Source organism: Rutilus rutilus (genome assembly GCF_951802725.1).
Source record: "Rutilus rutilus genome assembly, chromosome: 21".
In the NCBI taxonomy this organism is placed as follows: Eukaryota; Metazoa; Chordata; class Actinopteri; order Cypriniformes; family Leuciscidae; genus Rutilus; species Rutilus rutilus.
Genome location: NC_140226.1, coordinates 2,585,168 through 2,613,136, shown reverse-complemented (window position 1 = coordinate 2,613,136; position 27,969 = coordinate 2,585,168). Strand labels below are relative to the sequence as shown.

The following is a 27,969-nucleotide window of genomic DNA, read 5'->3' as shown; positions in this document are numbered from 1 at the left end:
GTAACACTCGTTTTAATCTAAAACTGTGAGAAAATCAAAGCCATAAATCTAAACATGTTGTGATCCCAGTTTGAGGTTGATATCTCAGAAAATGAGCTTTCAGTGAGATGTTGTCCGGCTGCAGTACCGAACGCTTCCACTAGAGGAAATTCGTCTCACATTCATTTCCAATGCGCTCATTTTTAACTGTGAGCTCAAATGTGACTGTATTTCAGGACCATTTAACCTTTTCGAATCATGTCCATGAATTATTTCTTTTAGTTCACACAGCAAGTGTCAAAACCTTTACCAAGTTTCGAACCATTTCGATGAAGTAAAAATTTTTTTTTTTTTGACCAGTTAAATCTGCCTTTAAGAGATGGAAGACTGTCAAACAGGTCACAATTTGGTCATGTTTTGCTACAATAAAATAACAGCAAACAGGTTTGGATTGTCACAATTTATTTATTTTTTATTTAATTTTTTTGGGGGGGATTATTCCTTTATGTTGAAAGAAAGCGTTTATATCAGAACCCTCAAAAAATTAACCCCATATTAACTGCAGCAATATGAATCTTTTATTATTAAATGAAAAACCACACACTGCTAGATAATGATAAACAAGAATATGAAAACCAGTATACATGAGATTGGCAAATTCTGAGGGAAATGCTTCTACATGCAATATATTTTACTCTGGGGTCCCACATAAACAGCAATATTCCACCTTTACTCATATCATACAGCTAAATTATACTTATTTACACCTTGTTTTATTATTACAGATGCTTCATGAGATACTTCACAGAAGAAACAAATGCACATTAAAAACACAAATCATAACTGCTTTTCCAGTTCATTACCAGGACTAAAAAACACACCACACATTTGTCTACAGTGGCATTATAAAAGCAAAATATATTACATTGAAAAACCAAAATCCAAACTATTATTATTATTATTAATAAACAAGCCTATTCCACAGACAAAATGAAACAAACTCGCTGGCAGTCAACAGCAAAATATTTAGAATATATATTTAGATTTGTCTATAAAGCTGACGATTCACTTATAAAAAGACACATGTGTGATTGACACTCATGATAAATAAAGCGTCCTGTAGGTGGCGCTCTGGGTTTACAGGTAGGAAGGGGATTTGAAGTCCTCGGGAACGTCACTGTCCAGTTTGCAGATGACCTTGTAGATGGCTTTCTTCCAGGAGGGGTCGGAGTCTTTGGAGAGGGAGACGGCGCTGAAGAACTCCTGAAGTGTGATTTCAGCGACCTCCAAGAATCTGTCAGGAACCTGAGGAACACACAGACCTCAGTTACACACTGATTACACACTCAATAGACCCTTTTTACAAAAACGTCACAATGTTTACTAACTGAAAAGGGGTCAATAATGCAGTGTGAACCCTCACTAGTGCTACTGTGATCAGACTGAGTGTTTGTGCAACAGTCATCACGAGTGAATCTTCAAATTATGTGTTAATGAGAACAGCAAACCAGATCACCTTAGAAACACCTTAGTTACCAGCCAGAAACACAATGCCAGCACCTAGCAACAACCCAGGACACACTAGCAACTACATAACAAGCATCCAGAATGCCCCAGCAACAACCTAAAATGCCTTAGCAACCACTCAGAACACCTATGCAACCACTTAGTGCATCCTAGCAACCACCTAACAACCAGCCAAAATACCCCAGCAACACCCTAAAATGCCTTAGCAACCACTCAGAACACCTATGCAACCACTTAGAGCATCCAAGCAACTACCCAACAACCACCCAAAATACCCCAGCAACACCCTAAAATGCCTTAGCAACCACTCAGAACACCTATGCAACCACTTAGTGCATCCTAGCAACCACCTACCAACCAGCCAAAATACCCCAGCAACAACATAAAATGCCTTAGCAACCACTTAGAGAATGCTAGCAACCACCCAACAACCACCCAAAATACCCCAGCAACAACCTAAAATGCCATAGCAACCACTCAGAACACCTATGCAACCACTTAGAGCATCCTAGCAACCACCCAAAATACCCCAGCAACACCCTAAAATGCCTTAGCAACCACTCAGAACACCTATGCAACCACTTAGTGCATCCTAGCAATCACCTACCAACCAGCCAAAATACCCCAGCAACAACGTAAAATGCCTTAGCAACCACTTAGAGCATCCTAGCAACCACCCAACAACCACCCAAAATACCCCAGCAACACCCTAAAATGCCTTAGCAACCACTCAGAACACCTATGGCAACCACTTAGAGCATCCTAGCAACCACCTAACAACCAGCCAAAATACTCCAGCAACAACGTAAAATGCCTTAGCAACCACTTAGAGCATCCTAGCAACCACCCAACAACCACCCAAAATACCCCAGTAACAACCTAAAATGCCATAGCAACCACTCAGAACACCTATGGCAACCACTTAGAGCATCCTAGCAACCACCTAACAACCACCCAAAATACTCCAGCAACAACCTAAAATGCTTTAGCATCCACCCAGGACACACATGCCTAGAAACCACTTAAAAATGCCTTAGCAACAACAATTTTAAACTTCAGCGACCTTCAAGAATCTGTCAGGAACCTGAGGAATAAACGTTTGAAACAGACCTCAGTCAGACACTGATTACACACTCAATAGACCCTTTTTGAAAAACAATGTTTACAATGTTTACTAACTGAAAAGGGGTCTATATGCTACTGTGATCAGACTGAGTGTGTAAGTGCAGTGAAACGCCTTAGTAGCCAGGCAGAATGCCATGGCAACCACCAAGAACCACAATGCTAGCTCCTAGCAACCACCCAGCACACCCCACCAACTACTTAACAAGCATTCATAATGCTCCAGTGACAACCTAAAATGCCTTAACAACCACCCAGAACACCTATGAAACCACCTAGAAACCACTTAGAGCATTCTAGCAACCACCAAACAATCACCCAAAATACCCCAGCAACAACCTAAAATGCCTACTACTCAGAACATCCAACATAGCAACCACCCAGAACCACAATGCCAGCACCTAGCAACCACCCAGGACACCCTAGCAATTACATAACAAGCATCCAGAATGCCCCAGCAACAACCTAAAATGCCTTAACAACCACCCAGAACACCTATGATACCACCTAGCAACCACTTAGAGCATCCTAGCAACCACCTAACAACCACCCAAAATACCCTAGCATTGACCTAAAATGCATTAGCAACCACCCAGAACACACTAGGCTTGAAACCACCTAGAAATGCCTTAGCAACCACCCAGAATGCCCTAGCAACCAGCCAGAACCACAATGCCAGCACCTAGCAACCACCTAACAACAACCAGAATACCCTAGTAACAACATAAAATGCCTTAGCAACCACCCAGAATGCCCTATCCTATAAACCACCTAACAACAACCCAAAATACCTTAGTAACAACCTAAAATGCCTTAGCAACCATCCAGAACACATATATCCAGAAACCACTTAACAATACCTTAGCAACCGCCCAGAATGCCCTAGCAACCTCCATAACACCCATGCAACCACCTAGCAACCACCTAACAACTAACAAGAACACCATAGCAACAACTTAAAGTGCCTTAGGCACCACCCAGAACCACCATTCAAGCACCTGGCAACTATTCAAAACATCCTAGCAACAACATAAAATGCCTTAGCAACCACTCAGAACCAAAATGCAAGCCCCTAGCAAAAACCCAGAACACCCTAGCCCATAATTTATTTCATGTTTATAGCGCTTTTAACAATATAGCAGCTCAAAGCAGCTTTACAGTCATAATAGGAAATTAAAGTAACAGAGATTGTTTTGGCTTTACAGCAGCTCTAGAATAAAGTTATTGTCCAGCTAAAGTTAGTTTTGATTGATTGATTGAAAAAGTAAAAAAAGGTTATCATCTCTGCGTAAACATCAAACTGTGACGGCGTGCACATGCGTATTACGTGTTTAGTCCATAGACCTTATGTAGCCCCGCCCCTTTTCAGCGCTGCGCTCGTTGTCTTGTATTTTCACTGCGATCTTGCGTTTTTTTTTGTTTTGTTTTTTTGTATATTGTTTTTTTGGTGATCTTCCTTTTATTGTGACAGGACAGTAGAGAGATGACAGGAAACGAGGTGGAAGAGAGACGGGGATGGGGATGGGATCGGGAAAGGTCCACGAGCCGGGACTCGAACTCGGGCCGCCCGAGCGGCGCAACTCGGGCCGCCTCATGTCGGCGCACAGACCACGAGGCCATTGGCGCCGACACGATCTTGCGTATTTATGAATGAACGGCTCGTTTAATATCTTCCCGGTCTACTGACATTTGTTAAGACATCAACTTTAAATATTACAATCCTCATGATAACTTTTGGTAACTTTACAATTAGTAAATCCCCTTCTCCAGCTAATCACTCCTCGACAGCGATGCCATAGAGATATACACAGCGACCGCTAAAACAGAAGTTCAAAGACAATATTCTAAAGAAGCTGCGCGCTCGTTTCTCTGGCGCATCAGGTCTATAGGTATGCGCTCAAGTTCTTGATCTTTACGCAGCATCTTTAATGTTCTCGTTTTAAACCAAATACAGTGTCAGAATCATTAGGTGAGCAGCGTGGATGGACGCTTTGATCGTTGCTTCGAACTTAACTGCTCGGAAAATGCATGAAAGGACAGGGTTCCCATCGCAGGAATCCAGGCGGCGCATCACTTTGAAGGACTCGGGCTTGTGTGTGTGTGTGTGTGTGTGAGGGTGGGAAGAAGGTGGATCTATCCGGTGGCATTATTTCCCGAAGAGTAGCTCCGCTTCGCTGTTGACAGTTTTGTTTCTCGTGCATCTCCAGACACAAAAGCAGGCCCTGGGAAAGGAATGTCTTGGTGCTGAGGTAAAGACAACTCTCTCGGCTCGTTCCCATCCGCCGGCCCGGCACTCTTGGGATTTCTGGCTTCTTTCGCATCAGTAGCAATCCGAACGGCAGTCAGGCGTGGCCAGGGCATAATCTCAAGTTGTTTTAGCAGATGCTGCAGCTTCCTCTTCCCACAGTTTGGATCTGGGATCTGGGATCATGCGCAGATACAGGTGCGGATCCACTCGCGGGTCAGAACGAGGACAGCCGACTGAAAGAACCGGCTCGGACCGGCCTGAATCTCTCTGAGGCTTCGTCTACGTTAATCCGGATGCATTTGAAAACGGCGTTTTCGTTTGAAAGCGCTCTCCGTCCACACCGGCGTTTCAGGCGTTTCATTGCGGATGAGGAACTTTTGGAAAACGCCTGAAAATGCTAAATTCACCTTTACTGCGCATGAGTAAACCCTCACAAAAGCTCACTGAGATGATACAGACGGATAAATAAATAATATCGCGCAATTATTCTGACAGGATCATTTTATTTAGCTAAATATCTCCTCATTCACTGAAGCGTCCAGCTCTCACTCAGCATTATATGTTTGGTGTAAAACGCTAAAACTGCTCTCATGTTCAGCAAATGCGAGTGAATCCTGTCATCTTTGCAGGACTGTGATATGAAGAGTTCGCAAAGTAACATATTTTAGCAACTGTGTGAAAGTGAACAGCACATAACAGGCACAATACCGCTATAAACATCAATATCTATTGGTACAATATGTGTCACATGACTAAACTTACGTCACCGTTTTCAAATACCTCTGTTTCTCAGTCCACACTACAGCACGAAACAGCGTTTTCACATTTATCTTCTTTGGAGAGCGTTTTCAAAAAGCTTCGTTTTCATTAATAAAAACTCCAGTGTAAACAGATGGACAAAACGGACCGAGGACTGAAAGAACCAGCCCGAATCTCTGAATCTGGTTTATGATGCAGATCAACATGCTCTACGCTGGGATCCAGTCTTGATATATATGGGTTTAAATATGTGACCCTGGACCACAAAACCAGTCATAAGTCACATGGGTATATTTGTGGCAATAGCCAACAATACATTGTATGGGTCAAAATTATAGATTTTTCTTTTATGCCAAAAATCACGTAAAGTAAAGTACATGATACAAAATCAAAATCAAGTAAAGATCATGTTCCATGGAGATATTTTGTTATTAAAAAAAAATGTTTTTGTGAGCAAAATCGCAAACATAAATGGACAACTTTAAAGATTTTTTTTGCACACTCAGATTCAAGATTTTCAAATAGTTGTATCTCGGTTGTATAAATCTCTATTTAAAATTTTTTACCCTTGTGACTGGTTTTGTGGTCCAGGGTCACATTTATCCTCTATTCTTACTAGAGGGTTTGTTTAATGAGGTTAAAATATGTAAGGTATATTTAAGTGTAAATGTGGAAGGCATATTGTTTGTACAATCATTTAATTTCCTTTCACCTTTTTTCAGATTGATTTATTGGAGTGGTGAGCCATAATAATAATAGTAATAATTATTGTTGGATACTTCCTTTTTCTTTTCTCCTTTCTCTGTGTTGTTCTCTTATTCGATTTTAGGTTATGTTTGTAATGCTTGAAAATCAATAAACACATTTATAAAAACAAACACAAAACATGCTATACGCTGGAGAAGCAGTAACACACAACCCTCACTAAATCCTGATGTGCATTTAAACAGTAACTGAACTTTATCTAGCAAATAATCGTTGTACTTATGTCATTTATTAACAAATTAGTGCATAAAAGCGTTATGCGAAAGTTATGCGCGTGATCTACTGACGACACGCATATTAAAGAACAAGATCATTTCCATAATGACCAACACAATCTACCAAGGGCAGCGCAAATTACCATCTTGCTTTTTAAATAATTGCCCAAATACCAGTAAATTGACGAGCGCAAACCTTAGTAAATCACCCTGCATGATTCAGTTAATTACTCTCCTCCCATAAACACTGCGCCTGACAGGGAAACTCCTACAAATGCAATAAAGTCATCCGCAAAAATAACCCAGTCCACGTCTTTTCAGCACTAATTTTTCACTGTCTTTCGCAAACCTGACAGTAGTTTTTAACGCTAAAAGAGGGTTTGCGCTGGAAGCTGTTAGTAAATCAAGTAAGCTCAAGTTGAGCTCAATCGACAGCATTTATGGTATGATGTTGATTACTGCTAAAAAAAAATATTTTGGTTTGATCATTTTCTTAAAAAAAGCACAATGTGAGGCACTTACAACAATGCCAATCTGTAAACATTAAAGTCCCCCTGTAGTCAATAATCGTATTCCTTAAAACTCATCTTTGATTACCAAGTCCCCCTGTGGTGAAAATCCAGCTTTTAATGTTGTTTATGTGTCTATGTGGTGTTTTTAATCTGCTTTAAGACAAAGCATGTGTAAGTTCATAAGTCGACACCATTGCTGAGTATTTCCTCCTTAAAACTGCAGTGAACCAAAGACAGTCTCAAAAACACGCTTTGAAATCGCTGGTGTTTCTGACGTCACAAACTACCTTGTAACCAATCAGATCAACGTGTGATCGTCAACCAGTGGATCTCTGAGCTGAGTGAGTGAGTGGAGGCGGGGCTCATTTGCATATTCATAGAACCGCGTATACTACATGAGGCAAGGGTGTCGAGTTACACTCAAGATATTTTAAGGCATGAAAACCTTAAATTTTTTATTTAAGGAAAAAACATTTTAATATATCATTTTGGTGATCAAAGATGAGTTCTAAGGGATAAAATGATTGACTAAAGGGGAACTTTCACACATTTGACCATATTTACATGCATTCCACCTAAAACCAGTGCAGTATCTGCTTGAACTGGTCTATTTAGTTTCAGCAAACATCCAATATTACGTGTAGAGATGTAAAGGCGTGAGTACCTGGAAGTCGTTGGCTTTGTTGTAGTGCATGTTGAGGGCGCGGAAGAGCTCGGACTCTCTGGTGATGGAGATGTCTTTCACGTCGTTCACGCCGTCTATGATGGCCTGACGAGCAAACTTCTCCATCTGGATGTAGTAGAACTCTCTAAAGTTGCTGAACCACTTGATCAGCTGGGACGTGATGCAGCGATTGAACTAAAAACATACAAAAAAATGATATATAAAAAAAATATTAAAAAAATACAATGTGTCAAATTAAGAGAGTCTCTTATACGCTGTCGGCATCAATGTAATACATTTTTTATCACTGGTCTGACAGCGCTCGCCAATGTCAGATTGACTGAGATGACCAATCATTAAGAAGGGGGGGCTTTACTGTTCACAAAACTCAAACATGTATTCCAGCGCGACTCTGAAAATCTGTTTGTGATTCAAACTTCTCTACTTTTTTTTTTTCTATTTTGCCATTTTGAATTTAAAATATATTATTTACGTGAATTCGTAATTACATGCGACTAGAGAAGAAACATTAGCTTAGTCGTTTCAGCATATTAGGCTCATGATTAAGAGGGAATGGTGCGTATTTTAACCATAAAACATACGAACAGCAGCGGTGTGAGACTCGAACGGGGTCATTTCGGGGAATTCAGTCATGTGGACGATAGAAACATCTGTTACGTGAACGTCTTCAACAACACATCAGGCTATTTAAAAGAGTGCATTTGATAGAATATTTTAGAGCTGAGCAAATAACTACTTCATTAGAAAAATTACGTTATTGTTTTCCACACATTTTCATGGCCTGGAAATCACAATTTTAAAATCGCCTCAAGTTTCGAGGTTTTCTATGACCATGTTTCAACACTTTGACTATAGAGACTATAATGTGCTCTTATGATAGTCAGTGTCCGTCCTGAGAAGCGATCGGAAAACATGGGAAGAGCAGGAGGAATCCCGTATTACAAGCGTCAGCAATCTAGAGTCATGGCACTACTTGTTTCATAAACGTTTGTTGGGTGACACTTTATAATTATGGTTCATCATTAACTACAGGTTAAACATCATTAACTACAGGTGAAACTCGAAAAATTTGAATATCGTGCAAAAGTTCATTTATTTCAGTAATTCAACTTAAAAGGTGAAACTAATATATAGAAAATTACATGCAAAGTGAGATTATTTGTTATTTGTTATAATTTTGATGATTATGGCTTACAGCTTATGAACATTTTCAAAATTTCTGAGATTTTGAATTTGGGGTGTTCATAAGCTGTAAGCCATAATCATCAAAATGATAACAAACAAAGGCTTGAAATATCTCACTTTGCATTTAATTTTCTATATAATATATTAGTTCCCTTTCGAAAGGGAACTCTACACTACGTCAGAATGACGCTATGGGGAACGCCTCAGGCGTGACAGGTGTCTGAAATCAAATATCAACTCACAGCAATCATGCTGACCGGCGACAGCCCGTGAATCATTTGCGTGAATGATTGACATGCGACCTGCAAGTATAAAAGGGCGCCTTGCAAACATGACAAACATCCTTTTCGTCTTCAGGGACTGTTTTTGTCTGTAATTAAACGTCTGCTTACTGCAAAGATGAAACGCACATCTAAGGCAAGTCCTGAGAAGACTTATGTGAAATGTGTTGACCCGTGCCCAAGATATTTGTCGCCGGGTGACACTCACGAGATGTGTGTGTACTGTCTGGGTGAAGAGCACGCACGGGATGTTCTCGAGGGAGCATCCTGTGCAAACTGTGAGTGTTTTCCTTTGAGAACGCTCCGCTCTCGTCTGGCTCTCTTCTCGAGGGGAGAGAGTTCAGCATCTGGTCCTCGCGGATCGGGTCCCGCTCTTGCCGAGGCAGAGCGGCGACGCGCTTCATGGGGCTCCCAGATGGAGCTCGCTGACAGTCTCGAGAGGGTTGTTCACCTCTCGGACGAGTCATCGGCTGACGAGAGTGAGCTGCAGGTGGATGATGGAGAAGATTCTCCTACTGAAACTGCAGCGAGTGCTCTTCAGGCTGGGCAAGAGATGGCTGAGGAGGATGAATCAGATCCTCAACCTCGTCAGCCATCCTGCCCCATGTACGCTGAGTTGGTGGAAGTTATGGAGCGCGCCACTGACAAGCTTCAGTTGCCATGGAAACAGCGCGCTCAGGGAGAGATCGCTCGCGGCCGGTTAGACGATCGATTTCTCCCTGAACATAGACCACCAGCTCAACGGAGCCTCCCATTCCTTCCGGATCTTCATTCAGAGATCGAGAGGGCATGGGAGAAACCATACTCGGCCCGTATTCATCGACATCAGCGGGGTAATTTCGCTGATGTTGAGGGGATCGGGGAGTATGGTTATGTGTCGATGCCGCCCATTGACGAGACGTTTGCGAACTATCTCGTATCTGGGCGGGCGTCGACACTAAAAGCTCCGACTCTGCCATCCAAGCCTCTTAAAGTCACGGCTCGCTTGAATGGCAGAGCGTACATGGCAGCAGGTCAGGCTGGTGCTGCCCTTCACACCATGGCAGTGCTCCAAGCCTACCAAGCTGATCTGCTGCGGGATCTCGACCAGGGGACAGGGCTGTCCCCTGAGGCGGTCGCTGAGTTGCGCCGGACCACAGATTTGTCTCTCCGGGCCACTAAACAGACTGCTGCCGCGATCGGCCGGTCGATGGCGGCGATGGTGGCCACGGAGAGGCATCTGTGGCTCAACTTGGCTGATATCGGGGAGAAGGAAAAGGCCCTTCTCCTTGATTCACCAGTTTCGCCCACTAAACTTTTCGGCACCTCCGTTGAGGCGGTGGTTGGAAAGTTTAGGGAGGCGAAGGCGCGCTCAGCCGCATTTAAAACTTGTATACCGCTGAGATCCGGGCCCCGGCCCAGGCAGGCGGGAGGACCTGGTCCGTCTTGGTCCGAGGACCATAGACAGGGCCAGAGGTCTAGTGTTGCCTCTCGTGCGCCCCCTCCAGGGAGGAGTAGGACGCAGAGAAGGCGAGCCTCCCGCAAGAAGAGGGACTTAAGGGAGGTCATTCAGCGCAAGCGGAGCAGCGCTCAGCGGAAGTAAGGGTATGACCTCCCTGGAGGGCTTTTTCTACCGGCCCTCTCCCTCTTCTTTACTCCCCAGGCGTTTGCGTTACACCAGTCCTGGGGTTGGGCCTATGATGAGAACTATGTTCTGATGGCCCGCCGTAGCAACTGGTTGATGTGAGTGCCGCTTTTAGGCATGTAAAAGTGGTGGACCCCAGGTTCGTTGAGACCTTTCTGGTGAAGTCTTCACTCCGCACGCCGCAGGTGAACTTTTTTGGTTTTTGGAGAATTTGTGTGTATAACTAACACTTATTTGTATCTCTCTACAGAAGCCTTGTTCCCTGTATAGACCTAGGGGTCATTCTTAGAATAAAAGGTAAAGTATGGACTTCAGGGCCCTGAAGCCTCCCCAGTTGGTGGCTGGAACGATCTAACGAGAAGCTCAAGGAAAATTGGCTTCTGTTTTGAGTATGTGATGGCCTTCCTGTCATAAAAATTTTTTATGCGTGGTGGGCCACCGCTCATTTCTTTTTAGTCGCAGGGCTGATTAGCCACCCTGGGGTAGAGTAGTTGGTCTTCCTAAAAAAAAAAAAAAAAAAAAACTTTTTTGCTTTAGGTTTAGACTGACGCTGGCGCTTCAGATAGATCTTATGTCTTACCTATTGGTTTGTGACATTGGTATCCTGAGTACTTCGCTCCCCTGAGCTCTGTAAGGTGTCAGTAGGTGAGTGTTTTTCAGCCTCTCAATTAAGTAGGCTGTGGCTCCTCCGAGCTCTCAGGTAGATCTATGCTTGTAGGTCGGCCCTAACCCGGGCCGCCTCTGTAGCTGGCCTAGGCTAGGTTTGGGATGTTGGAGGCGTTCTGCTAAGTATAGCTGCCACATTCATTATGTGTTAGGCTTCCTCCCCTAGATTTCAGCCTCCTCCCTTAAATGGGAGTTGTTGGCCAAGGCCCGCCCCTTTCACTGCATTCAGGGGTGGTAGAGTAATGCAGGGTGGTAGTTGAGGTATGATCCTTCAGGCAGGGTTAGGCTGTCTTTCGCTCTGCGATGTGATAGTTTGCCAGACCCTGCCGAACAGAGCTACTTGGATTAGGCCTCTAGAGCTGGCTCCACTCAGCCCGTTGAGCTGAACCACTCGTACGAGGGGTGAAGGTTGGTTGGCTTGCAAGCAAGCCCCGCTTCCCCAGGCTGGGCACAGGACAAATCCCTGTTACCCTTTGGAGCCACTTGCAGGCCCGCTCCCTGTCTAACATTTCAGGGGCATATGGTGTTACTCCCCCACTAAACACGGGGTAGTTTTGAGTAATCCATTCTCAGCTCTGTGTTTTCTACCTCACACCACGATGGCTCCGGTTGAGCAGGGAGTTCTAACTACATTTCATTCCGGTTTTTGAACTCCGCTCCCTTGAAGCCAGAGCATTGCCATGAGCTGACGCCCATGCATTTAGTAGGCAGGCCCTTAAAATGGGGCCTCCACTAGGCAGAGTGGCGTATGTTGTACTCCCCTGCTATGAGGGTATTGCTTTTTGCTGAGTACACTGCCTTTGGCAATGTGATTAGGTACCAGGATGCTGTAAGCGCTGTAGTAACAGTTTTTCTGCCTTGAAGGCTGCACAGTTAGGTAGTAGGCCCCAGCAGGCCTCCTTGACCGGGTAGCCCCTAAGATAGGGCTCCTAGGCCAGCTCACCTTCGTTGGTTGGCCCTGGTAGTTCAGGCAGAAGACTCACTACCGAGTAGTAGGTCTTAACAGGCCTCCTCGGAGGTGGGTCACAACATTGTGGAGCATACACTAGGTCAAAACTTTAGGAAAGTTTTTTATTAGTATGGTTCCAGCAGTGTTCATTAAAGTAGCAGAAAGACTCGCTATCAGCTAGTAGGCTCGACCGGGCCTCCCTGTTAGGCGAGTCCCCAGCAGCAGTACACATCCAGCTGATTAGACCGTTTCAGGAAGTAGGCCTCTTTAGGCCTCCCTGAAGATGGGCTCCCACATTTTTTTTTGTGGGGATCAGGTAGTAGGCTTTACTAGGCCTCCCTGAGGGCTGAATCCCTCATACTGTGGTACTAAGTGGCCCTGAGGTTGAACTATCAGGTAGTAGGCCTCATAAGGCCTCCCTGAAGGCAAAGCCCCATAGACAGTCAACTGGACTGCCAGTCTGGCCCACTGTCAGCTGTGGTTTTCAGGTAGTAGGCCTCTCCAGGCCTCCCTGAAAGTAAGCTCCTTCATGTCATGGTTCTCTGGTAGTAGGCCTCACCAGGCTTCCCTGGAGTTGAGTTCCATCATACTTTGAGTTTCCACTTAATGTGGTTTTTCTTGAGCTCCCACGTTCTGTGGTTATCAGATAGTAGGCTTCACCAGGCCTCTCTGAAGGAGAGCTCCCACATACTGTGGTTGTCAGGTAGTAGGCCTCTCCAGGCCTCTCTGAAAGTGAGCTTCCACGTTCTGTGGTTATCAGATAGTAGGCTTCATCAGGCCTCTCTGAAGGTGAGCTCCCACATACTGTGGTTGTCAGGTAGTAGGCCTCTCCAGGCCTCTCTGAAAGTGAGCTTCCACGTTCTGTGGTTATCAGATAGTAGGCTTCACCAAGCCTCTCTGAAGGTGAGCTCCCACATATTGTGGTTGTCAGGTAGTAGGCCTCTCCAGGCCTCTCTGTAAGTGAACTCCCATGCACTGTGGTTATCAGGTAGTAGGCCTCACTAGGCCTCCCTTAAGTTGAGCTCCCACGTTTTGTGGTTGTCATGTAGCAGGCCTCTCTAGGCCTCTTTGTAAGTGAACTCCCATGCACTGTGGTTATCAGGTAGTAGGCCTCACTAGGCCTCCCTGAAGTTAAGCTCCCACATACTGTGGTTATCATGTAGTAGGCCTCTCCAGGCCTCCTTGGAAGGTTAGCTCCCACTTACTGTGTGTTTCCACTTAGCATGGTGTTTCAGGTAGTAGGCCTCTCCAGGCCTCTCTGAAAGTGAGCTCCCACGTTTTGTGGTTATCAGATAGTAGGCTTCACCAGGCCTCTCTGAAGGTGAGCTCCCACATACTGTGGTTGTCAGGTAGTATGCCTCTCCAGGCCTCTCTGAAAGTGAGCTCCCACGTTTTGTGGTTATCAGATAGTAGGCTTCACCAGGCCTCTCTGAAGGTGAGCTCCCACATACTGTGGTTGTCAGGTAGTAGGCCTCTCCAGGCCTCTCTGAAAGTGAGCTCCCACGTTTTGTGGTTATCAGATAGTAGGCTTCACCAGGCCTCTCTGAAGGTGAGCTCCCACATACTGTGGTTGTCAGGTAGTAGGCCTCTCCAGGTCTCCCTGAGTAGTTTCACTGTGGTGCTGGGTTTTGTAAGCTAGTGGCCGCTTACTTTCAGTTTAGCAGACCTTATCAGGCAGCTACCGAAGGTGAGCTTGCGCCCTGGCTCAACTCAAGTTTGTATTCTCTGCTACGGGTTCCCTCCTGGAACCTCTTTATCCTGCTACAGCCTGGTTGCCTACCAGGTAGATCTAATGCTCCCCTCACTGAGGGTCAGTATGAGTATGTGGTCTCCTGAGTCTGATCAGTCGGTCGTAGGCCTCTTATGAGGCCTCCCAGTTAGATCAGTCCTTAGGCCCTCACAGGCCTCCTTAGTGTTTTGAAACACAAACACTGGGTTGATCCGTGGATCGAGTAGAGAAACTCCCCTCGCTGGCAAGGGTTGTAAAGCACTATGCTGAGTCATACTCTCCAGGATATCCCGTCTCTGAGATCCGGTCCGAGTGGTTTACTGCCTGCTTCACAGTCCCTCGGGTTGGATGCCTTCCTAAAGGCAAGTGTCCAGAGGCTCTGTCTTCGGACAGACAGGAAGTGGCCAGACTGTAGTGTCTTATATAGTGACACCAGGTCAGGCCTGCCTGGTGGCGTTTCAGGCGGCACGTTCCCCTGAATAGTGACTGGCTGGGGTTCCTCAGGTTCCCTAGCCACATTCCCTAGAAGGGACCCCTTCTAAGAAGTTGAAGTTGTGGTCCTTGGCCCTTGAGCAGGCCCAGGTAGACCTTTCACTAAACTATGTTTATGGAGGTTTTCTGTGGTGTCATTTAGCTTGGGCTATGACCGTAGGGAGTGCTGTCACTGACAGCTCAGTGTGACCTGGGGGTGAGTGGTACTAGCGTTCATTTGAATTGCCGGTTCTGACAGTTGTCACTGCCTTTTGGCATGCACTCCCCTTAGCATGGTGGCGTTGGTATATCGTTCCCCATAGCGTCATTCTGACGTAGTGTAGAGTTCCCTTTCGAAAGGGAACGTCTCAGGTTACGACTGTAACCTATGTTCCCTGAGAACAGGGAACGAGACACTACGTCTTCCTGCCATGCCTCGGGGCCTGCCTGCAACAGTCCCTTCAGACGATAGGATGTTTGTCATGTTTGCAAGGCGCCCTTTTATACTTGCAGGTCGCATGTCAATCATTCACGCAAATGATTCACGGGCTGTCGCCGGTCAGCATGATTGCTGTGAGTTGATATTTGATTTCAGACACCTGTCACGCCTGAGGCGTTCCCCATAGCGTCATTCTGACGTAGTGTCTCGTTCCCTGTTCTCAGGGAACATAGGTTACAGTCGTAACCTGAGACGTTTCCCCTTTTAAATTGAATTACTTAAATAAATGAACTTTTGCATGATTATTCTAATTTTTCGAGTTTCACCTGTATGCAGGACTAATGAGTAGCACTACATTAACACTTCAGCTACTACTATTAACTACTATAGAAACAAGCTTAACTAATCAGTAAGCAATATCACATTTAGGAGATTATTCCTTATTAGGTAATCAATGATTACTTGATGGGATTTGCCTTATTAATAACTATTAACTAAATGACAAATTATAAAGTGTGTCGTGACGTAATCAGTCATCATTTTTACTCTGATTATAGTCATAAAATGCATCAGTAATTACTCAAGTGTTTCCTATTTTACCTTATTTTAAAGTGAAACACATCTTTTCCTCTTTATAATAATGGTCCAGATCACCAAGAGTGACTAGGCAACACTTGAGTAATTACTGATGCATTGTATGACCTCAGACACATTAATGTTGTGGTTAGTAATTAAGCTTGTTTCTATAGTAGAAGCTGAAGTGTTAATGTGGGTAACACTTTATTCTACAGTGTCATTGTTACACGTTACATGTACTTACTATAGTAATAACAGTAAATTATGCATAATTACATGTAATTAACCCTCAACCAAACCCTAACCCTATAGTAAGTACATGTAGTTGCTTAATATTACTCAGTACTTAAATATATAATTACACTGTAACACCTTAAAATAAAGCGTAACCCAATGTGTTACTACTCATTAGTCCTGCTTATTAATGACGGACCATTATTATAAAGTGTGTTTGTTGTTATTCTAGCGCTGGCTTTCCACACTATTTTCAGCGACACACTCCTGTTTAAAGGGCTGCGGTCACACCTCGTCTTTCCCAGCGATGTCTTGCACACAGAATCACATCTATCCAAACAGCAGATGAAACCGCTATTCACATCAGCCCTGTTATTACAACCCTGATCCGATCTCAGAGCTCAAAGCTGCCCAAGGGCTCAAAGACGCTTCTTCTGGCGGAGTGTGAGAAAGGGGTCAGGAGGAAAGTGGCTTCGGCTGACGGGAATGGGATCGGGCACTGGGATTAGTCCAGGCTTTGTGTGCTGTGACTTCCCACAGGAGTTCGCCGGGACTCTCCTTGCTCCTTGATTCCAGTTCACATTGATACGCGGAAGAAAAAATTCGGTATTATTAATTTTTAAGGCCAGACAAGTAATTAGGAGTTTGTTGAGGTCAATTTGTATAGAAAGACAAACATGCCTGCGCACATATATATTCAAACGCGCATACAGTAATACGTAATAGCGCCGTCAGTGCTTTCACAGATTCACGTTTTTGAAGTTTATGCGGAGATGATAACGTTTTTCTAAATGTTTTAAGGGTTTCTGTTAGAACGGTGTCGTGTTAGCGGCCCCGAAGGTAATAACTAATGATCTTTGTGACGGCTCTCCCTCTTGTTTATTTTTTTTAATGGAATATTTTAGTATTTATTCTAAATGATTTCTCTGTGCACATCATTATTGTGTTAATAATCTTGAATCAGAATAAGTTCCTCTTGCAGCATCTCTTCTCTTCTCTGATGACGAGGGCGGGGCTATAACCTGTCACTCACATGAGATCAGCCAATAGCAAACCACAACCAGCCAATCAATTCCCCACAGACACAATCAAGCCCCGCCCACATCTGTTCTTGTTCCAGAAGCGTTTCACTCGATATACGGCACAATAGACTTCCCGTCATGGATTTGTCACACACTGTTGTGGTCATATTTGTTGCTATTGTTGGGTGAAGAAACATCCTCATGACTGATTCCTGATTTAACCAAACCTTCATGAAACACTGCTTTCAAAACCAATATTATCAGACAAGCTTTTGCGCTTTTCTAATGTTAGTCTGTGGAGAATCTGTGATTTAAAACAGAATTTAATAGAAATTATCTAAATACACAGTAACACTTTATTTTAAGGTGATGTAGTTACACGTTACTACATGTACTTACTATAGTAATAACAGAAAATTATGCATAATTACAAGTAACTAACCCTAAACCAAACTCTGTAACTCTATAGTAAGTACATGGTTAATTAATATTACTCAGTACTTACGTCACCTTAAAATAACGTGTAGCCAAATACACTTCCGCCTTTAAAAATAACATCTCTATCTATCTGACATTATATCTTTAACATCATCAGATCTGTTTGACCACATGATTCAAACTGAAACAGTTTCTCTTATCTTTTGTCAGTGTTTTATGTTCATCAACCTCAGTAATTCAATCTCAACCACACGTTTTCCTGACACCAAAATACTGGTGTGACGAGGTTTAGTATAAATTGTGACTTTCAACAATGAAACAAGGATTTTTCTTCAATAATGTGCAATTTAGTATAAAAGAACAAAACAAAAATGAATCTTATTTAAATATATAATATAGTTCTATGTAATATATAATGTTGAACTTCAGGGTTTGGCTTATGGATAGTAATTGTGGAAATTGTAGCCTTAGAAAGGCTGTAAGCCTGTGGATAATAGTTTAACCAGTTAATTGTCAAATCTCAAGTTGATATCACAAAACTTGAGGTTCCTGTGAGATTTTGTTTAGGCGCAGTACCAAAACTAGCCACTGGGTGACGGCCTCAGTTTTTTAGGCAGCGGCTATATGCCGTGAATATACATATATTACTGAAAATAGCGATAGATTTTATTTACACTATGTAAAAATAGCAGTATTTTCTTTGCAATAAGTAGTAGTTAGATGCTATTTATTAGAGGTCGACCGATAGTGGATTTTACCGATACCGATATTTAGCTTTGACTGTACGTGCCGATAACCGATTAATCGACCGATATTTTTAAAATGGATACTGGACACCAGGTAAACCAGTGCTGAACTGAAATGTGCTAAATTAAACAAACATATAAATATGAATATGAATATATTAAAATGAGAAGTTCTACAGAACGAATTCTACAGAAAATAATTTAAACATAAAAATATTACTGGTTTCTTCAGCTATAGATAGTTTATATCTATAGATATAAACTAATGGAAGTAGACGGTAACAGTTGCGACATTAAACATTAGGTTTGCGTGTGTTTTTGTCACATTGTTTTAACCGCTTGAGGCACTAATGTTAGAGTCCTCTCAGCCTCGACGGCGAACACACTGCTGTTCTTTCTCTGCTAATGAAGCATCTAGTCAACAAATTAATTACTTCATAATGATATGGCAACATGGACTGTAGTGTTCTGTATTCATACCGTTTCGCTGTCTGTGTTTTAAATGCGCATCTAAAGTGTCAGCGCTCTCCGTGCAGCTTGTTCCCTCTGTGCCGCCTCACACCGTGTCCTAACCAGATACGACGCGATAAGATTCCAGCGTCAAATAATGTGTCTGTCCACACTAGACTCGACGCGACTGCGAGATGTGTCAAAATCAATCAAAACCCACAGCCAATCAAAACAGTGTGTGGGCGGAGTCAGCCAATCAGAACAGCGTGTGGGCGGAGTCTCGCGGCGCATGCGCGGCACCAGAGAGTAATCTTGACGGCACTCGCAAGAAAATGGATTAGTAGCAACATAATCAAATTCACAAATATTACACCATTTAAACATTATTAAAAATGCATAGGCTACTGAGTTACGAAACCAATATTTGTCAAAGAATACACTTGTTTGTTCACAGTTTGAACATTCTTGTTTCCATTTGTTTAATTTCAAGATCTGAGGTGAATTATCCATTGTTGCTTTTACAGCTACAAAGCTGGAGCACTAAATGATATTCAAAGTCACATGACACGCTTTTAACATTAAATAAATCACATAAACAGTACCTGAGATTATCATCGACACACGTTGTGTTTGTTGTTCCAGCGCGACGTCGCAGAAAAAAATAAAAAAACGTTTCTATAATATAATCGCCGCGTGTCGCCGTCGCGGCTGGTTAGGACAAACTCTCTGATTAACATGGAAAATAACCTTTTATCGCGCAACGCGTGTAGTTAGGACACCGTGTTACAATAAACAACTCGAGTCGCCAGTGATAGTTTTTATTTGTCCTCTAGAGGGCGCTCTCGCTCTGTATAATGGCAGCAGCAACAGACGCAACACGGAAAAACTATCAGTATGGAATTTTGCCGATCACGATAGTTCCACCAATCAACTATCGGTACCGATATATCGGCAAAATCGATGAATATGAATATTATTACCATTTATACTTGTAAATAGTGGCAGATACTATTTGCAACTCAGTGTTGTTGTACATTAAACGGTATGCAATAATAACATAGAGAGTAAATTATTATATTCATTAAAATCATTAAATGGATTCTGCCTTATTGGGACAATAAAGCCCTTCCTAACCCGAACCCTAAACACCTTATTATTATTAAACACGTTAGACACTTTATTTCCACTTTTTGAATATTCTCTTCATTTTTATTGAACATAAATGCCTCTCTGATCTCATATGTGATGGGAAAAGGGAGTAAGTGGGCGGAGTTAGAGTAAATAGCCTTTTTTATGCGTTCTTCTTTCACAAATCAATACATTTCCGTCACAATATCACTTCTATCAAAACAGCAACATCATGCGACCTTGAGTCTCCGACCTTTCCGACCATACATGTTTTGTCAAGATTAGACAAAGATTTGGTTATAAAATAGTGAAATAAATGTTGTAATATGAAACTTGACACCGCCCACAAGGGGGAGGAGCTTAATAAAAGGTATTAAAGTATTTCAAAATGTTTTTCACAGGATGATTTATGATGAATACTGAAATATGTGATGGGGGGAAAAGGCAGCGGGACATTGACAGCTTACGGGTTAAGAGGCGTCCATTTAAAAACACATTTTTCGAAGGATGTGTCCCTCAATATATGTGAGGGACACATGACACTGGTAAAGGGTTGAACCCGAAACCGTTTTGCACTCTTGCACTTTATTTGTGGCCTCCGGACAATAAGATCCCGTGGCCTATATTCGTGTGTGGATTTCTTTTTTCTTATTTTTGATTTCCTTTTGGATCTACGCACCGCAAGAAGAAGATATCACTCATCAGTTTGGGACTAATGTTTGGCGCTACGCCTTTCCATCCTCTCGAAATATTCAAGCCCAAATGTTTCGGTTTCCTGACTGAATGTGTATCGTGTCTTAAACTGTTGATGTGCCGTCTGATGGAGAACCAACGAGAGAGTCATGAAATAACACACAAGCTTTTTCCTGTTGTGTTGACTCATCACAACACTTGTGCCTCAGGACACGTTACACACTCACAGGATATGCCGCTAGACACACACACACACACACACACTATCCGCGGCTCAGCGCTCTGCTATTGTAGTGTGCTGAAAGCTGGCGGGCTGAAGGGTTAACGCTGAATAGAGGAGGTTGTGCTCCTCTCCACAGACTCTTTTGTCTCCTTTTGCTGACTTGAGAAACTCTTCTTTTAACTTTGTCAGAGTTAAACCAGCGGTTCAGGAATCGCCACCCCAACACACAGGAATATTTGCTCAAGCGTCTAATTTTGTGTTATTTTTCTGTATTTCTGCCAAAGCAATGGAACGTTCTTTTCTGAATTCACAATCCATCGTGACTTTTATGCTTAACTGATTAGTAGGATAAATATAGATAGAGATAAAAGTAATAAAGTTATACTTATAATATAAATATAAATAATTGGTTTACTGGACACTCTTAGAAGAAAATGTTATATATGGAAACATAAGGCTCTTCATATAAAGAACCGTCCATCACGGGATCATTTAGTTTGGGTCCTATGATGACGATGCAGAAAACACGAACGAAATCGCAGCATTTACTGTATAATGCAGAATTTAACGGAATTTGTCCGATTTTTTATGAATAAATTAAAAGCAGGTCAGTGCACTTAAATAAAATCACGATATAGACTAGTTTCTGTGAATATTAAACCTCAAAAAGACTATTTCTAAATTAATCCTGCATGTTCTGCATGTCTTCGTTTCATTTCAACACGTCAAAATAAAAGTTTGGTTTAACTTGAAGAAATTGTGACAGAAAAACGTTACTTTTGTACGGTAGCTTTTTAGGTACGTCTCAATGTGATAATAATACGAACACTAATAATAATAATAATAATGATACATTATTATTAAAACTTTATTTTTTAAGAAACAATCACAATTTTTCGTCATTTTTTTATTTGAACAGTAAAGCTCTGTTGTGCAGCACTTTGTTTGACAAAAAAGTTTGTTTAAATTAATATGATTAAATGATAAATTAAATTAATGTTTTATGCTTTCATTTGATTGCCAGAAAAAGGCAAACAAAAAAAAAATCATAGAAATTAAAAGAAAAGTAATTGTTTTTATGAATTTAATTGATTAGACATGCTTTTTGATTGTTAAAATTTAATTAAACCAGTAAAATGGAATCCAGAAAACAGAAAACACAGAATTTAGTAAAAAAAATTACCGGAATTAGAATTTTTTTTTTTCATAAAACCCTAAACATGTAATTTTTGTTAAACTTTTTTTTTAAATTGTTGTTAAATTGTATAAGTTTCATGATTTCAATTAATTAGACATGCTTATAGATCACTAAAATTATCCAAATTATTATTACTAAAATTTAACTAAACCATTAAAATGGGTTTTGTTTTAATTTAACGGGATTTGTAAAAAAAATAAAACTGATTTAATACGGCCCTAAATAAAATAAAATAAAAATATTAATTTTTTATTTACATTTTTTATTTTTTATTAAGCAGCTCATAAACATACTGTATATTCTATAGGCTATTATTTAATTTTTATGTATTTTTTTTGTCTGCAATAAAGCTTTATATATTTTATCACTAGAAAAAAAAAAAAAACCCTGTTAAACATGAAATTATTATGAAAGACATTCCTCCTTATATAGAACCTTTTTGGTATAAAGGGTTCTTTAAAACTGAGTCGAGAGCCCTAGAGTTCTGTACAGAACCCTATACTTTTCTAGTGATCACAATATAGTAATGAACAACAGCAGAAGCAACACCGACCTATAATTTGACAGACACAAGTGCTCATGTAAATGAATGTGCTTTGTCCCTTTCGAAATAAAATACAGATAAACGTACTGAGCCATACTAGCGTGCAACACAGTGACATACCTTGACGTCAGGGAAGAAGTTCTTGAGTAAGTTTGAGCTCGGGTAGCGTGTGTAGAAGAACATCAGTTTGGCTTTCTTCAAATGGTTTGGGGTCAGACCTTCCTGAATGTGAAGAGCGTCAAGGCCTCAAAAACCTCACGGTAAAAAAAGATCACAGAGACCAACCTCGATTCAGCATTGCGCATTGACACACACTCCCGAACAAATACGCATCAATTTGTCCAATTCATCGGCCCAAATGAACGACCCGCTCCGTGTTGACCAGAGAGTGGATTAAGACACGACAGCAGAAACACAGACACAATAATTAGATTAAGGCCGTTTGCTACATATGTGCCGATAATAATTGCTTTGCTGCAAAACACACAGATGATTTTCCTCCGTGAGGATGAAGAGGATCAGCTTACGTCCTTTTACAATCCAGTTTCTTTTTAAAATACATTGTTTAGCTCAAAGAAACCAGGTAAAGCACAAACACCTGCTATTAAACAGTGATTCACTATATAAATCTAATGATGTTTAAAAGCGAAGCACTCTGCATGCTGCAATATTGTCACGTGTGTGTGTGTATATATACAGTCAAACCCTAATTTATTCAGATTTCTCACTTTATCTCAGTTCATTCGCTATAGTTTAGAAAATGATAATGAAATATGAGCAGAACTCAGTTGATATTTGACTGGTTTTGTCCGTCCTTCTGGTAGACTGTCTCACACAGGAATTATGTTGAATATCTGTTAAATTTAACTACACAATTAGATAATACCAGTTTAGCTCAACCAATCACCAAGCAATGCTTCATTGTGTTCAGTCTGTGTGTAAAAAGAGCATTAGCAATTAAAGAAAACATGATCAGCTCAAAGTGTCTGAATCATATTTGGTCCCAAATCTTAATAAATGTCACTGGTAGTCACTGTATGAAGAATATCTGGGTGTAATATGTCACAGTTTACTTTATTTTGCTCTCCTCACTCACATAAGTGAACTATAGTGTTCTGCACACACTAGTAAAAACACATCAGAAATGGTTTCTGGTGTCTGAATAATCTTTTGGTTTGACTGCAGATATATACATGTACGACTCTGGCCATTGATGGTGGTGTATAATGATGGCTGAGAGCCTGCTTTTCACAAACAACCAAAAGTGACCTCTCTCATCCACTCCGATCGCATCGAGAGTGCAGAAACGTATCCCGCACCTTTTCAAGTCCGAGGAGGGAAAAAATCAGAGAATTTCCAGAAGAGAAACTGTTGCTTTTTCTGCCTTTGAAAATTGGCTTTTGTTCCTAACAATTCTTATCAAAGCCTTGTATTCCTTTTTATTTGTCTTTTCCTGGACTTAAAGTCATTACTGAGCCCAGATTAAAGAAGATGCTACAATTTTCTTTGGGGTTATCGAGATCAAAGCAGAAATTCTCCTTGAAGTCTGCGTCGGTGGAACGGCTCACCGCTGCACTCAATCCTGCGATTGTTCGTCGAGCTGGAGAGCTGGTCGTTTGTTCAGCGCTATCTCAATGTTAACTACTGGATGTTAAATAAAGACGGTCAACTAAACAAAGAGGGGGCTTTTTCAGAAGCAGCTCAAGCTAAACAAAGAACATCATGCGTGGATAAAAAACCTCTCCTGTTTCTTTCCTGCAAACAACTTCATGAAACTGTGAAAAGAGAAATCATCAGTGAGATTTCTTTAATGTGTCTCAGTCGCAGCGATACGATTAAACAGAGACTTTTCTCTGTCATCTGAGAAGAAAAATAATAATCAATAAGACTTGCAGATTTGCAGAGTCACTAAAGACTGTGACCTCAGTCAATGAAAGCATTTCTCATCTGCAGATCAGATCAACACTGCCACTTCTGACTCATTTGTGTCTATTCTTATGGAAACATTTCATTAAGGTTTGAGTCTATGGCCGTTATAAATCTTAGATTGTGTTCATTTCAACATTTACTGATCAAAAGTCAAAAGCTGTAACATTTGTTAATTAACACAAACAATTGATTTTCTATCATCTAGCATTAACCAATATTAATAAATGCTTTAAAAAAATATATTGCTTGTACTTATTGCATGTTGACAAAATGGACCTTATTGTAAAGTGTTGCCATTTTATCAATACTAATGAATTTCAGGAGAGAGAAAAACCAAACCAAACTATTTTCTGGCCAATATTTGCACACTAAGAAGGCGCTTCTTATACGGAACCTTTTCGGCATTTAAAGAGTTATTTAGAACTCTAGAGTTCCATTTAGAACCCTAAGAGCTTTCATCTCGGCTGAGAGAGATCTGATTTCACTCCATCACTTCTGATATCATTTATTGTTCTGTTGTGGCATTAAAGGAAAGGGATGCACCGATATGAACATTTTGGCCGATACCCGATAATTCTTCGTATTTGAAAGCCGATAACCGATAAATCTAAATCCAAATTTTGATATAATTTTTGAGAGCCTGATTATAAAAGCAAAAGTCTCATAATGTCCAAATCACACAATTATAATGATGTTCTTATTATAATTGTATGTCGCCTATGCGCTGCACATGTTGCACTGAACTGTATTTTCCTCTTTTGAAGTGATTCCAATCATATTTCAAGCAATTCAAAACCCTCACGTTGAACGGTGCGAATCTGAAGCGTCTCCGCTGAAATAATGTATCGGCTTTAATACATCGGACAAATTTTCTTATCAGGCAGATCACGACAACATTACAAATGAACACATATCGGCCGATATCAGTTCCATCAGGCGCTTCTTATACGGAACATTTTTGGCATTTAAAGAGTTATTTAGAACACTAGAGTTCCATTTAGAACCCTAAGAGCTTTCATCTCAGTTAAGAGAGATGGAATTTCACTCAATCACTTTTGATATCATTATCATATCGGCTTTGATATATCGGCCAAATCTTCTCATCAGTCCGATAACGATAAGATTAAAAATGATCATATATCCGTACCGATACCGATATATCGAGCATCCCTAAAAAAGACTAAACTGACGTTCTGAGGATCGTCGGTACCCAGACCCTTTAGGTCGGACTGATACAGAAAACACTGGAGAATAATAAAGTGTTATTTATTATTGAAAGGATATATTGAGGGCCATGAAGGAGCTCCTCTCCATGCTCTGCAGATCCGCACACTCCATCTTAACGTGCGGGAGACAGAGCGAGTCCACCGGGACCAGTCCCGCGGGATGATGGTGCTGACCCAGATGATGAGCCTTGGACCTCATGGCCACGCTTTCCCAGGAATGCTCCATGGAGTCCGGAGACGACCTCTCCAGGGAAGCGGGAACGCAGGGAAGCCCGGAGAAGGCCGAGTGCGGGCCGTATTTCAGGAGGTGCTCCAGGATCTGGCTGTCGTGTAAGGGAGTGCTGTAGCCGAACTGGAAAGGGGTTTGGTGGAGCGGGAACGGTCGCTTGACGCCCGGGATCATCTGGGATTGGGAAGGCTTACGGACTACTAAGGATAACGCTTCGGTTTGGCTGTCGCTTTCAAAGTGCTCCCTGCTGACCTCCTCCGAGTCGGATATCTCGGAACGGGAATCGTCCTGGCTCGGCTTGTACTCCGGACTCGTGCTCGGCTTCGCCGCGAGCTTCTTGAAGACTGAGTCGATGCTCTCGCTCACGGTCCGGGTCAGCTCGCACTTCAGAGTCTCCTGGAGGTTCTTCACGCTGGATTCGCGGCTCAGTCCCGGTTTGGGCTCGCCCTCGGAGTCGTACACGTGCGAGATCTTCTCCTGGAGCTGGTGCAGGAGTCTCTGCATGCTCTGGAGCTGCTCCTTGAGCTTGTGGCACTCCTCGTCTTTGCTCGTCTTGGGTTTGGCGTCGGGCTCCTGGTGGAGCGGGAGCTTCTGCTTGCGTTTGTCTCGTCGGGAGCGAGCGGATTCGCAGTCTCGTTCCGGATCCCCGTGTGATCCCGCCATTCCTCGGATTATGTTTTCCACGCGTGCGCGCTTGGCTTGTAGATGCTGCTCGACGTCCGCCGACAGATCCTCGCCCCCGCTCTGCTCCTCGTCCGTCGCCCCGGACTCGTTGGCGCAGTAGAGCATGTCGAGGGAGCTCAGCTTGCTGTGGATGGTCTTCCGCAGGAGGTGGGATATGACGGAGCCGTTGTAGGGAGCGAGAGGCTCGTCGTATGCGCTTCTGCGGAAACAAGGGAGCATCTGCTCGGATCGGTTGCCTTCACACCCGTCGCTCTGCTCTGCTGGACTCAGATTCATGCTTGTCACAGTCCGTTTGAGCCTTACAAATCTGTATGAGTAGTAAATAAAAATCAGAAATACATTAGGCATTGCACTAACTCTGCATTCTGTACCACACACGGCTAATGCACACAAAAATGTTTTTTTTATTAAACATATTCATTGAATTGTGAGTATTGTTTATTATATATATATATGAAAACAATTCGGTTCATCTTTTTTTTGTAGTAAATAAAATCAGAAATACATTAGGCATTGCAATAACTCTGCATTCTGTACCATGCATTACGCATCTTATTCTTAAATGCACACACAACTATTTTTTTATTAAACATTGAATTGTGAGTATTGTTTATAAAATATGTTTTACTTTTTTGAGCTGATTCCTGTTATTCAAACAGAACAGAGAAATTACATTATATTATATTACATTAAAATAACAGTACATTATATAAAATAACATTTTTTTTCATATATATTTAAAGTGCATTTCATATAAATTTGGATTCACCCACAGATTTTCTTATAATTCTCTCTATATATGTCAATCTGAATACATACATACTCTATACATACTTTGAACGTTAATATTCAATGTAAACACGTGTTATAAATATGAAACATATACACATCGCCTACATATTCGACTACGTGTCTCTTATACCTGTTTTATTATGAAAATAATTATGTTCATCTTTTTCTGTGCTGATTCCTATGTTATTCAAACAGAATAGAGAAATAACATATTATATTACATTAAAATAACATTATTTCATAAGATATAAAATCCTAACTACTCTCATAACTAGATAGAAAAAAAAGTATTTTGATATATTTAAAGTGCATTTCATATCAGTTTGAATTCATCTACAGATTTTCTTCTAATTCTCTCTATATATGTCGATCTGAATAAATATCTATACACACTTTAGCACTCTTTACACACTTTGAACGTTAATATTCAATGTAAAAACACGTGTAATAAATATGAAACATAACCTACATAAACGACTAACGTTACGTGTCTTACGCCTGTGACTGCATATGCGTTTCGTTTCATATACTAAAATGAAGAATTACAACGTTCATATCGCAAAGTATGTTTTTTCTCACAGAAAAAGAGGTAAAAAAAAACAAAGTTAAGCCAAAAAAATCGGCAGTTTTATGAGAGAAACTTCAGCACATGATGAGAGAGAGGAGAGGAGAGCGCGCGCTTACCTGTTGCTCCGGAGACG

General features: G+C 41.7%; 1 protein-coding gene across 1 annotated transcript; it reads right to left on the bottom strand.

Annotated features, from left to right (window-relative positions):
• Positions 1 to 539: 539 nt before the first annotated feature.
• On the bottom strand, positions 540 to 27,969 carry prox2 (prospero homeobox 2). The gene is made up of 5 exons (XM_084393443.1): positions 27,953 to 27,969; positions 25,622 to 26,783; positions 22,529 to 22,636; positions 7,792 to 7,986; positions 540 to 1,284 (listed from the first exon to the last, which is right to left on the bottom strand). Exons 2-5 carry the CDS (start codon positions 26,750 to 26,752, stop codon positions 1,117 to 1,119), a joined length of 1,602 nt encoding a protein of 533 aa, XP_084249569.1. The 5' UTR covers positions 26,753 to 26,783; positions 27,953 to 27,969; the 3' UTR covers positions 540 to 1,116.

Excerpts from the sequence above, each read along its gene's own strand:
- prox2 (XM_084393443.1), bottom strand. The coding sequence starts at position 26,752 with ATGAATCTGAGTCCAGCAGAGCAGAGCGACGGGTGTGAAGGCAACCGA. Across the intron at positions 22,637-25,621 it reads GCTCCTTCATGGCCCTCAAT|ATTCAGGAAGGTCTGACCCC; the intron begins ATATCCTTTCAA and ends GACGCTCTTCAC. Across the intron at positions 7,987-22,528 it reads ACTTCTTCCCTGACGTCAAG|TTCAATCGCTGCATCACGTC; the intron begins GTATGTCACTGT and ends GTATGTTTTTAG.